Source organism: Typopeltis vanoorti, chromosome 17 (genome assembly GCF_054136105.1).
Source record: "Typopeltis vanoorti isolate ZY-2024b chromosome 17, IOZ_Tvanoo_1.0, whole genome shotgun sequence".
Lineage (NCBI taxonomy): Eukaryota > Metazoa > Arthropoda > Arachnida > Uropygi > Thelyphonidae > Typopeltis > Typopeltis vanoorti.
In genome coordinates, this window is record NC_143565.1 from 67,345,671 (window position 1) to 67,358,759 (window position 13,089).

General features: G+C 34.6%; 1 protein-coding gene across 1 annotated transcript in view; it reads left to right on the plus strand.

Annotated features, from left to right (window-relative positions):
- Vps13B (vacuolar protein sorting 13B) overlaps window positions 1-13,089 on the plus strand; it is a 1,316,993-nt gene that overhangs the window by 13,664 nt on the left and 1,290,240 nt on the right. Inside the window, exon 2 of the mRNA XM_090406926.1 lies at window positions 798-1,349. Coding sequence (XP_090263052.1) covers window positions 798-1,349 — 552 coding nt within the window. The remainder of the gene's footprint in view (window positions 1-797; window positions 1,350-13,089) is intronic.

Sequence of the window (13,089 nt, forward strand, 5' to 3'; positions counted from 1 at the left end):
TCTACTTGAAACTACCTTCCAGTTGAGAAGTTTATCTTCATGTTTGGTGTTGAATGCTGTTGCCATTCCTTTTGTTCCTTGATCATTATTGCCCAAATATTATTATTATTATTTGACACCTTCAGAGAGTCCAAGGACTCATCAAGGGAGGGCACCTGCTCTACAACCACTCAATCCACCAACTGACCTCAACTACACCAACCCCATCTACCGCCACTATTATTTCCATTTCCACAGACAACACAAATATCCATGCCCATGGCGGGATTCAAGCCCACAGCCTTTTGGCTGGAGAGCAGATACGCTAACCACTTGGCCAGCTAATCTGGCATATAACATCCTATACTTTAAGACTTTTGTTCTGACCTCTCAATTTGGTTTATACAGCATTTATTTTAAATTATACAAAGTTATTTTAAACTTAATAAATGCTATTTCGATTATTGATGCTTCATACTTTGTGTTTCATATTTTATTATAATAATATTAATCTTCTGCAGCATAAAATAATATGGCTTTGTAAATTGGAGATTAAATTCATAGTTGCTTGCAGACATTCATGTGAAACTTGTTTACACAGATTTTGAGAACCTTCTCATCCCTTATTATGGTGGATATTTATTTATTTGGCTTCTGCTCTCTGTGCAAACAGATACGCTGTTAATTTTTAGAGAAAGATATATGAAAGAAAGAATGCTTAAGACACAGCATTCCAAAACATTAAATTTTGTTGTCTGTTTTAAATAGCATGTTAAAATTATATATTGATAATAATGTTATTTTTAAATATATTTTAGCTTTCTCTTTGGGGTGGAGATGCAGTGTTTAGTAACTTAGACCTGAAACTAGATGTTTTAGAGCAGGAGCTGCAGTTACCTTTTACGTTTGTGAATGGCCACATCCACGAACTTCGCATTCATGTTCCATGGACAAAATTGGTCTCAGAACCTATTGTGATTACTATTAATACAATCGAATGTATTTTGAAACTGCAAGATGAAAATGAATCTTGTGTTGATGCTAGTAGTAATGGAAAATCTAGTAGCTGCTATAAATCTCAGAGTGCAACAGCAGGCAAGAAAAGGTCTCGAAGACATGAAATGATGGAGGCACCACCAAGTTATGTACAGAGTCTTATAAATCGAGTTATAAATAACCTTTCTGTTGTGTGCAACAATCTTATATTGAAATATGTAGAGGATGACATTGTGTTTTCCTTGAATATAAAATCTGCTGAATTATATTGTGTCAATGATAAGTGGGAAAGAGCCTTTGTTGATATTTATCCTCATGATCCCGTTCTTCGGAAAATTATTAGTATGCAGGATCTGACTGTGTGCTTAGATAAAGTAAGTAATTCTAATCAGTAGTATCATTATTTTTGAGATTTTGTACTTTATTGCATTTACATTTGTACTTTATTATTATGTATTTTAATTACTTTAAAATGCATGCAAATCTTCAACATACACAAGATGGAAATGTACAATTTTTTCAAATTTTAAAGTAGAGTGGTATCTCGCTAATCCAAACCTCTTTAGTCCGAACCTTCCAGTAATCTGAACTGGGGTTTGAAAGAAAAAAGTTTTATTTATTATGTATTATTATTTTGTGTATTATTATTTTTATTTAATAATTATTATTTTAACTATTATTATTTATTTTATTATTATTACAGTAGAGTATTTTTTCACGTTGTCAATTGTACGGTTATACTGTAGGTCTGTTTTGATTTATTGTGTGTTCACGTTTGCCTGGGAAGCCGTTGAACCTGAAGCAATTCGAGCATCAAGGAAAAAACTGTGGCCTTCTAGAATTTACCAAGATAACTACGGTGATACACAAAAAGAGGAAATTCAAATCATGCATAATTTGGTTAAAAATATAAATCCAGATGTTGAAATTTCACAAATAAATATTACGGAATGGAAAAAGAGTAACACATAAAGAGGCAGTTGACAGTTTTAATATGGGTATAGAATGGAATAAGCAGAATGATACGCCATTCCACAATATTTTATTGCTAATGCAGCTCTGAGAAGAAGCATTTGAAAAAAGTTTAGCTTCCAAGAAGCAAAACAAAATCAGTGATTTTTTTACAAAGAAATAAAAACATACTTTTTTGTGTTATTTTGTGAAACTTTTTTTTTGTGGGTTGTGTACAAGAAAGTAATATTTTTTATACAAAATAAGTTATGTACTGATAGCTTTTTTATTGCAGTTTTATTAAATCAAAATCCTCAACAATACAGGTACATACAAACTAAATTTTTTACTAAAATAAACTTGTGTACTGTATTTATTATTTTTTAAGTTTTACATTGCAGTATAGTAGCTTTATTTTTCCTATCAGATTGCACGAAAAATCAATCTGTTGTTTTTTCTAACTTTGATTTTCCAACATAGAGAAATAAATATTTTATTCCAATATATTTTTTATTTTTTTTTTTTTGTTGTATTAAAATAATTAAAAGTGATAAATAAATATTTAAATACACAAATAAAGTTTTTAGTTGTGTATTTTTTTTTTTTAGTTGTCAATCCCTTAATGCATAACATTATACATATCCACAAGAAGGGATTGGAAACTACCCAGACTAGTTTCAACCTTTATTGAGGTCTCTTCAGGAGTGATGTTAGCTTGGTCCACCTTTGCTACGAGTTGCCCGGTGTTGTACTGCCTTACCCCAGTAAGGTAGTATAACACCATATTCAGTCCTGAAGATATTTTCAGGTGCAAGCTTTATAACTGAGAGGAGACCTCCACATAGCCTTTAAAGGAATGCGGAGAACCGACCAGGGTTTCTGACCTAATGTCCAATCCTCACCTTCTCGTGGTGCACCCTGTTGGGTATCTACTTTGATACTGAACGAACAAGGATGGGCTGGCAATTTGGGATTTAGCCGACCAAATTGTATTCTTATTGGTTAAACCAAAATAAAAAATGATGGTACAACATGACAAAATTTCATGCCAGCTGGGGCGTCGCCCGGTTAAACAAGGCCCCCGTTGTTTTCGCCAGGGAACCAGGGTGAACAGCAAAAAGGCAGCTACTGGAACAAATCTGAAAACAAACCCCAACTCAACATCACCAGAGTTAAAGATCGGTACTATCAACGTAAGAAGCCTGAATGGCAAAGAAATGGAGCTAGCTGAGGAATTAGATAAGAACCAGATCGACATAATAGGGGTGACTGAAACAAAAAAGACCAAAACTGGTGAGATCTTTCTGAGCAATAAATACAAAATGTTATATTCAGGCAATGACAATCAAGGAAAAGAAGGAGTAGCCATAGTATTCAACACAAAATACGAGGCTAATCTTCTTGAATGGCAGTCAGTCTCAAGTAGAGTAATGTGGGCAAATATGAGAATGGGGAACTGGACAATGAGACTTATTTGTGCCTATGGTCCCACAGAAGGTTCTACTAAGGTAGAAGTGGAGAAATTTTTTGAGTCTTTAGAAAAAGCAACTGACACAATGAAAAAGGAAATGATTGTGAGACATACAAAAATATTTTAGGAAAATTTGGAGAAAAGAGCAAAGCTAATAATAATGGCAAATATCTGTTGGATTTCTGCTCAGGACATGGACTGGTTATTACTAACACCATGTTCCAACATAAAAATGTGCACAAATTCACATGGAGAGAAGAGGCTAGGAATAAGAAAAGTCTCATTGACTATGTTATTGTTGATAGTGATGTTTTCTCCCTGGTGCAGGACACCAGAGTGTACAGAGGATTTGAAATTGGAAGTGATCACTATTTAGTCTTGAGCAGGATAAAATTGAATTTCATATTGAAAAGAATAACATGTAAGAAAGTTTTAAAGCGAATAAAAGTTGAGCAGCTCTCAGATGTGAACTGTAGACTAACATACAGAAAGATTATTGAAAAGAAAATGAAAAAGTTTGAGAACAGGAATCAAACCTTGGAGATTCAGTGGCAAACTCTGAAGAAAACATTGATTGATTCTGCCAGAGAGGCATGTGGTGAGGTTGTGTGCAAGGATAAAAAAATCAGAACTCCCTGGTGGACACAGGAAGTTAAAGAGGCAGTGAAGGAAAAGAAGAAATCATATCAAAAGTTCTTGGCAAATAAATCAGCTTTTACGCTTACAGAATACAGAAACAAATGTAAGAAAGCTAAACAGTGTGTAAAACTAGCTAAACAAAAGTCATGGGAGGACTTTGGCAAGAATATAGAAAATAAATATCAAGAAGGTGGCAAAATATTCTGGAGGTTGTTGAAGAAGCTTAGGAATGGAGGAAAGAGTGCTGTAAAAGGAGTTAGAGATGATAAAGGTGACATGAAAACAGGAGAAAAAGATATCCTTGAAGTATGGAGTAATTACTTTGAAAAACTGCTAAATGAAACAAGCAGTGATGACAGCACAGTGATAAAAAACACTGACCAGGCATGCAGTCAGGAATACATATCCATACTTGAAGTAGAAAAAGACAAAGGCTTGAAATGTGGAAAGGCAGCAGGAGTAGATGATATTCGACCAGAAATGCTGAAGTATGGTGGTATAAAAGTCTTACAGTGGCTGCACTGCATAGTTCAGAAAGCCTGGACAGAGGGACAAATTCCCGATGATTGGAGTAGAGCTCTCATAGTACCCATATATAAAAAGGGAAATAAAACTGAATGTGAGAATTACAGAGGTATTTCCCTACTGAGTGTTCCTGGCAAGATCTATGCAAGTATACTTGAGAAACGGTTGAGAAGAATTGTGGAAGAAAAGCTTGGTGAAGAACAAGCTGGATTCAGGCCAAATAGAGGCTGTCAGGATCAGATCTTCACTTTACATCAAATAGTCGAGAAAGCATGGGAATACAACAAAGATCTGTATTTAAGTTTTGTTGATTTGGAAAAGGCATATGACAAGGTGTCAAGAGAGAAGCTATTCAATACGCTGCAGTTATATGGTGTCAATGGAGCATTATATCAAGCAATACTTAGTCTTTATTTGAGTTGTAAGTCAGCAGTTAGAATTGAAGGAAGTACAGGAAGATGGTTTAATGTTAAATCTGGTGTGAGACAAGGATGTACATTATCCCCTCTGTTATTCGTTATCTATATGGATCACATTATGAAGGAATGTGGTATTAAACCTGATATCAAAATTGGAGATGTTAATGTCAGCTCTTTGCTTTATGCGGATGATGTTATACTTCTTAATAAATCCCCTACAAGTCTGCAAGATTCTCTGACTAAATTGAATAGCTGTTGTAATAGATATGGTATGAAGGTCAGCAATAAAAAGACAAAGACAATGAAAATAGCCAGAATCATTGAAAATGTCAACTGTGTTGTGAATGGAGAACCTGTGGAACAAGTAAAACATTTCAGCTACTTAGGCACGATTTTTAGGTGAAGATGGTAAATTAAATAGGGAAATAGACAACAGAATCAACAAAGCTGGTATGATAGGAAGTCAATTGAATAAATTCATATGGAATAAGAGAGAAATTAGTCGGAATACTAAATTAGCTGTATACAATGTTCACACCAGTTTTAACTTATGGATCTGAGAGCTGGGTCAGAAGTAAAACACTTGACCAAAGACTAGAGACCCCAGATATGAGAGTCCTGAGAAAGATTATAGGCGTGAACAGATGGCATCAATGGCAGTATCATATTAAAAACGAGGATATTAGGAAAGAACTTGACATTCTCAACATCCAGGAATGTGTTAGCAGAGCTAATCTCAGGTGGTAAACCAAGGAGTAAGACAGGGATGTCCTCTGTCTCCAACACTTTTCAATATTTACATTAATGAAATATTAATGTAAATATTGAGATTTGACATTGTCAGCATCCAGGAATGCGTTAGCAGAGCTAATCTCAGGTGGTATGGTCACTTAAACAGAATGGGCGAAGAAAGATTAGCAAAACAAGTGTTCTCTGCCAGGTTGGCAGCAAAACGACCCAGAGGAAGACCAAGATATAGTTGATACGATACAAAGTGCCTTAGATGATAGAAATATAAGATCTGATAATGTTGGAGTCTTGACAAGTAACAGACTGATTTGGAGGAAAATTGTAGATAGGAAGTTAGTAATGATGTAATTTTTTTCATGTAGTACTATCATATCCTGTACATCCCTTGAGGGTACATGGCAGGAATTTGTTGATGATGATGATGATGAATTGATGTACCATTAGAATCTGATTAGTTTTGTCTTAAACGCTAGTTATTGTTCTCTCTTGGGCGAAAATTCGCTAATCCGAACTTTTCGTTAATCCGAACGAGCATGGTGTTTATTAGTTCGGATTAGCGAGATACCACTGTATTTGAATATTTTATGATAAAAATAAAATGACATGTTTAATAACAAATACTGATATTTTATTAACATTACAGCATTAATTTAGTTGATTATATCTATTATATAATCAACATTATTTACATTATATCTGTTCAATTTGTTAAAATTAAATGCTGTCCTGGTGGCCGAGTTGTCAGCATATCCACTCCCCAACCTAGGTTGTGAGTTCAAATCCTGCTGTAGACATGGATGTTTGCGATTGTCTTTAGGTTGAAGATGAACTTCATCACCTAGTGTGAGACTACCTCTCTGCATATTGGAGGCCTGAAGTGGCTTGAAAAAGTTCCATGTTTAGAGCAGGATTTCTGGCCTATTTTAAAAATAAATAAAAACATAAAAAATATGCATAAAATTATTAAAAATGGGGGAAAAAGTTATCAGAAAGCAAGCTGAGCCTGAGAGATGGACTGACAGTGGTGCATTTTAGACCATTGTTATTTAAATTATATCATAATGATATTGAGGATGGACTGTGTAGTGGTATTCAGTTCTTTGCAGGTATATTAATTTCAGGTGAGTGATAAGGAACATATTTGATTTACTACCCCTACCCATACTAAATTAGCTGTATACAATATTCAAACCAGTTTTAACTTATGGATCTGAGAGCTGGGTCAGAAGTAAAACACTTGACCAAAGACTAGAGACCCCAGATATGAGAGTCCTGAGAAAGATTATAGGCGTGAACAGATGGCATCAATGGCAGTATCATATTAAAAACGAGGATATTAGGAAAGAACTTGACATTCTCAACATCCAGGAATGCGTTAGCAGAGCTAATCTCAGGTGGTTAACCAAGGAGTAAGACAGGGATGTCCTCTGTCTCCAACACTTTTCAATATTTACATTAATGAAATATTAATGTAAATATTGAGACTTGACATTGTCAGCATCCAGGAATGCGTTAGCAGAGCTAACGCATTCCTGGATTCCATTGAGACTTGACAATGTCAAGTCTCAATGACAGTTATTAACATTTACTTATACAACTAATTGTATAAGTAAATGTTAATAACTGTCAGTTTAGCATTTGTAAATGTAATATTATGCATTATTGATGAAGAACATCGTGGGCAGAGTATCATATTAATTAATGAGAATTTGCTGCAACTAGACAGTGAAGCTAGAGACTTGAGGGTTTTAGTGATAAGTTTAGTTACCACATTGTTAAGGTAGTTAAGTCATTGCATCAGATAACTGCACTACTGAAGAGATCACCATCTTATAAGGAAAAAATAATTATTTGCCAATTTACAAGGCTTTAATATAGGGTGACCAGATGTCCCTTTTTTAAACTCTGGTCCCGTTGTCCCAACAGAACCTTAATGGGACACTAATTGTCCCTTCTTATTAACTTTAGTCCCATTTATCCCTTTTTTGAATTTGTGGCATGACTTCATTCTTGTATGTTCAAATATGGAAAGGATAATGTCTCTGCTGGTGACATGATAGCTTGAGATCGAAAACATGCATGATATGATGATTATCAACCGTTATGAATGCACCCTCTCTCTCTCTCTGCGATAGGACGAAAATGCTGTAACCAGTTGCAGCACTGCTGCATCCAGGAGGTAACAAGGTTACTTTGTCTACCATACCATTGTTTTGTGGTTCTTATGCCGGTCTGTTAGTAATTGTGAAAGTTAAAGCGAGTATATATTGTGAGTGGTGATTTTTTCATCCAGATTTTATCATGCCAATAAGGAAGTGTAGTTTCACTCTTGATTGAGAAGAAGAATATCCTTTCTTGAAAGACGACGAAACAACAAACAAGTTGCAATGTACTGTGTGTCATTCAGTTTTTTCAGTTGAATATGAAAGCCGTTCTGATATAAAACAGCATTTGATGAAACAAAAACAAATTGGCAGCATCTGCTCACAGTTCAAGTCAAGATGTTACATAATTTTTCACAACAAATTCAAAAGAGAAATTAACTGATGAAAGTAAATGTCTTGCAGCTGTTAAATATTGTCGTTACTTTCTTTTCCTATAATAATTTACTTCCCTTATGAATTTACCTCTCTACAATGACTATAAGACTTACAAAATTTCCCTGACTCTAATATCTGTATCATTTCTTACATGTTCATTCTATAAGGAAAGTAAATTCTATATCTCTGGCCGATTCCTAATTTTATTCACGTGCTTACCCTGACTGTTAAAGGTTATTCCTTGCTAAAAGAAACGAATCCTCTAATTTCTTTCTGGGGCCGTCTCCTCTTCAGATATTGACAAATTTATTTTTTAAAGCTACGCCAGCCAATATCTTAGAATAGAGGGGACTCTTATTCACGGAGACTTTTCCAGACTTTTGGTGCACATAGGTGAATAAATTTACTGCTTAAACTCATAAATTAAACGCTTTACTGTAGCTAAGTAAATTCTGGTTTGCAGTCGTAACCTCTATAACAACATGTTATACCTTTCTTTCAATTCCCCCCCCCCCCCCCTGCTATGGTTCAGATTAATGAGTGGTAGTTTTGATTCATATCACAGGCAAAACTCAGGTATAGAAGAAAAAAAAACATATTTATTGGAATCCAAAGACATATACACTTAGATCAATCTCACTTTCAGTTTGTTCAATGACATGCTAAATCAAACTGTATCAAACTGATTAATACTCTAATGCATGAACAATAAATCTTTCTTTTAAGTTAGAGATTAAACACATATAATATACACATTATACACTTCTAATCAATATTCTACCTACTATGTTAGTCTTGCACATTAAACTAGTCACAATCATTATTATTATTATTATTATTATTATTATTACTACGGGCTACTCCAGGGAGTCCTTAGACTCATCGAGGGAGGCCCTAAACATCATGTTCACACAACTGTTCAACATTCTCACAGCATCTATCATACCTTTCCTTGAACTCGCTCACTGTCATAGCACCCACAACAGACTCTGGCAGCTTATTCCACTCATTTACCACTCTAAAAGTAAAGAACCCAGCTCTAACACCCCTGCTAACGATCATGCAAATGATCATCTATGATCATTCCAGACAATTTATTTTATGGACATTAGCCACTGCTAAATAATCACTAAAAGTTCTTAAATACTGTCCATACTCAATTATTACACTACAATGATCTTTCCCTTTTACTGACTGGGTAATTATACAACAAAATCTGTACTTTACCATTTCTTGGGGCAGGATCCCCAGGTCCATCTGAACTGTCCTTCTTTGTTTGAATTACCTCTCGATACTTCCAAAGCCTGCATCCACGTGGTGGGTCACTATGATCATCAGAATAAGCTATGCTCTGCACCTGGTGTTTTTCCCTCGTCTATTCTTGATCTGTTTCAGGCCATCCTCGTTTCTACTGCTGGTTCATAGTATACGTGTGCGATATTATTCTGTCGGAATTTTCAGCGAAGGAGCGAAGACAGCATATGCCGACATCTTGTGCTTTAGTACTGGCAGAAATTCAGACATCGAAGGGAAAGGCGCACCGTCCAATATCATACTATCGCCAACATACACCATCAGGAACTACTGGTTCACGGGAGAAGTCGAATCATCATCCAGCAAAATAAGCGAAAAAAAGGCCTTGAGAAAGGGGTGCAAACCCTTTTTATTGTCCCTTCACTTTCCCCCTTTTTAGCACCCTGTTACTAGCTGTGATAGCGCCCTCTTACTTTATGCAATCCTTTTCCCACCCGCTACTTTCTTCGTCCACGGGGATTTCGGCACATCGCGAGATCTCTAGCAGCATCTTTTGGGAAACGAATGTGCGTCGATTTCCAAGATTGCCAATGCCTCAGGCCTTCCCGTGACCTTTGGACTGTTGTTTACATCTAATTTACCCATTCATTGTATACATGATGCATTCATATAATACTAATTTATACACAAAGTTCTTTACATGGTATTACAATTCTACTACAAGGAGGTAATTCTATTTCTATTTACAGTTAGTACTTTACTTTTTCTGCTGGGGTACTAGTTTTTTACTCTCAGCTGATTTTTCTGGCTTGTTAAATCCTGAATGAATTGTTTCTTTTTTAAAGTTCTTCATTCAAGATGTAACACAGCTTAAGAAAATTTGTTTGCGTTTCATGCAGCGAAACATAACTTCTCTTTGAGGTCAATGAACTGCACCTCCGCAAAAGTGAGAAGTTTATTTCAAAAGAAATTTACATGTGGGCGAACAAAGTGCCAATCAATTTTAGTGAAGGTCCTGGCACCTTACGCAATGCAAGAAATAGCAATTGAATTGAAACAAGCCAAATATGTGTCAGTTATGGTAGACACATCAAACCACAGAGATTTGAAGTTGGTGCCTGTCCTTGTTAGGTACTTCATCCCAAATAAAGGTATTCAGGTTAAAGTGATAGATTTTCAGAACATAACAGGAGAAACAGCAGAACTGTTCTTGCAAATCATATATTGGATATTTTGCAGAAACAGCAGCTGACTGAGAAAATTATTGCATTTTTTGCAGTTAGCGGCAACACCAACTTTGGTGGATACAAATGAGGTGATTCCAACAATGTATTTTCAAGACTCAACAAAGGGTTAAAAATGAACATTCATGCTATTGGCTGTGTTGCTCGTGTTGTTCTTGTGTACAGACAAGTGCTGATATTTTGCCTATTGATATTGAAACAATTGTAAATCAAATATTTCAGTATTTCCACATTTACACCATGAGAGTAGAGGAATTGAAGAATTTCTGCACATTTGCAAAAATTGAATACAAGTGTTCTAGGTAGTGTACAAACAAGATAGTTATCATTACTACCAGCTGTGAATAGGATTATTGACATGTATGATGGACTCAGATCTTACTTTTTATCACAAGATAAATGCCCTACATTGTTGAAATCATTTTTCAGTAACCAACAATCAATACTTTGGCTCCATTTCATGCAAAGCCAGCTGAAAATATTCTCAGCAACAATAACAAAAAATAGAAAGGGAAAATATTTCAGCAACTGAAGTGGTAGAAGAATTGGAATTGCTCAGACAGAAAATTACAAATAGAAAAGCTGAGAACTTTCAAACATTTAAAATGTCATCAATTATTTCAGAGTTCAAAGATGAGGGTGTCTTTGATGAAAAAGAATTTTTAGACACTGCAGATTTATTTTATGATACTTTCCTTGCATATTTAAGTAAATGGATTTATCATTTCCAGCCATCGAAAGCATTTCACTGGATTAAGTTGCAAACTTCACTAACTTGGGCTGAAGTTGCAAGCAACCTAAAAGCAATCAGTGATGTTGACAGCAAAATATTCAATATTGTTGATGAGGATGAATTATTTGATGAAGTCAGCCATATAAATAATGTTGTGAACTTCAAGATGGAAGAATGAAAGGACACAAACGCTGAAGTGGACAGAAAGCGGTGTGACATGTTTAAGGTGCTCCAAGAAAAAAAACGTCTACTACAAAAATATACTGCCAGTTGTTGCATTTGTTATGGCAATCCCAGGAACAAATGCAGCTGTAGAGAGAATTTTTTCTCTCATGAGTTCTTTGTGGTTTGATGAAAAAAACTGCTTTAACACCAAGACTGGAAGCAATAATTGTGATCAAGACACACTTTGATATTTCCTGTATTGACTTTTATGAGTGCATCTTGAAAGAACCAACACTTTTGGAAGAAATAATATCTTCATATAAATATAATATATTTATATGAAGATTTGGGGCTGTGGTCTCACACCTGTCGATAAAAGTCATCTCCCACCTAAATTATATATGGAAAATATATGACTTCTGCATTGATTTAACCTTAGGTTTAATTCCCACTGATGAGATATCAATAATGGTTGAGGATGGTATGGATAGCAGATAGTGACCTGTCTCATAATGTTATTTGTATTATGGGATACTAAGGCAGTTGATGTGAAGTAGACATCTATTACAAGTAGACTAGTTGTGAAGAAACTATACATTTATGTTTATGCATATGATTGAAAAAGAAATAATTAGTATTATCATTTGGATTCCTGAAATGTAACTTAAATCTACTAGCAACAAAAAAATTTTACTCACTCAAGGTATCATCAGTCTACTTTATATAAATATTGTTATAAGCAGTGTATTAAAAACTAAATGTTATGAAGAGAAATAATAAAAATTATGGAGCCAGACTCATTTTTGACACTTGGATTCGTCTTTTCAACATAAATAATTTTTTAAATAACAGTATTAAAAAGTATTTTCATTATGTAAAATGTTCAAGTATTGAAGTACTCAAAGCTAAAGCATATTATGAGCTGTGAAAATAAGCTTAGCATAATACTATATTGATAACTTACTAAGCTGTAGTACAGTATTTAATTAACTTGTGCCAATTTTAATTTTTGTCTTTATAATTACTAGTTTCGTTTGTTAATGAATTTATATCATGATAAAATCACATCCCCCCCCCAAAATAATATATTGTTTGTTACATACACTGAATTAGAAACCTTTATGCAGGTATATGTATGCAAAGACCTTTTTTTTTTTTTTTAAGACAAGCCTTATTTATGAAAATAAATAGATAAGCTGGATAACAGATATTTATGAAGTCTTTCATATAGAAAGAAAAATGTTAAAGGTTATCATTTGTTATGTTATGACTATGACAACAGAACAGCTGTTGGAGAAAGATGATATGGTAGATTGAGGTTTTAAACTTTGCCTTATAAACATAACTCAAGGTTCTGTTTCATGAGGTGGTTTCATGGTGTTGGGCATATACTATTTGTTGGAGAACAGGTATGCTATCCACT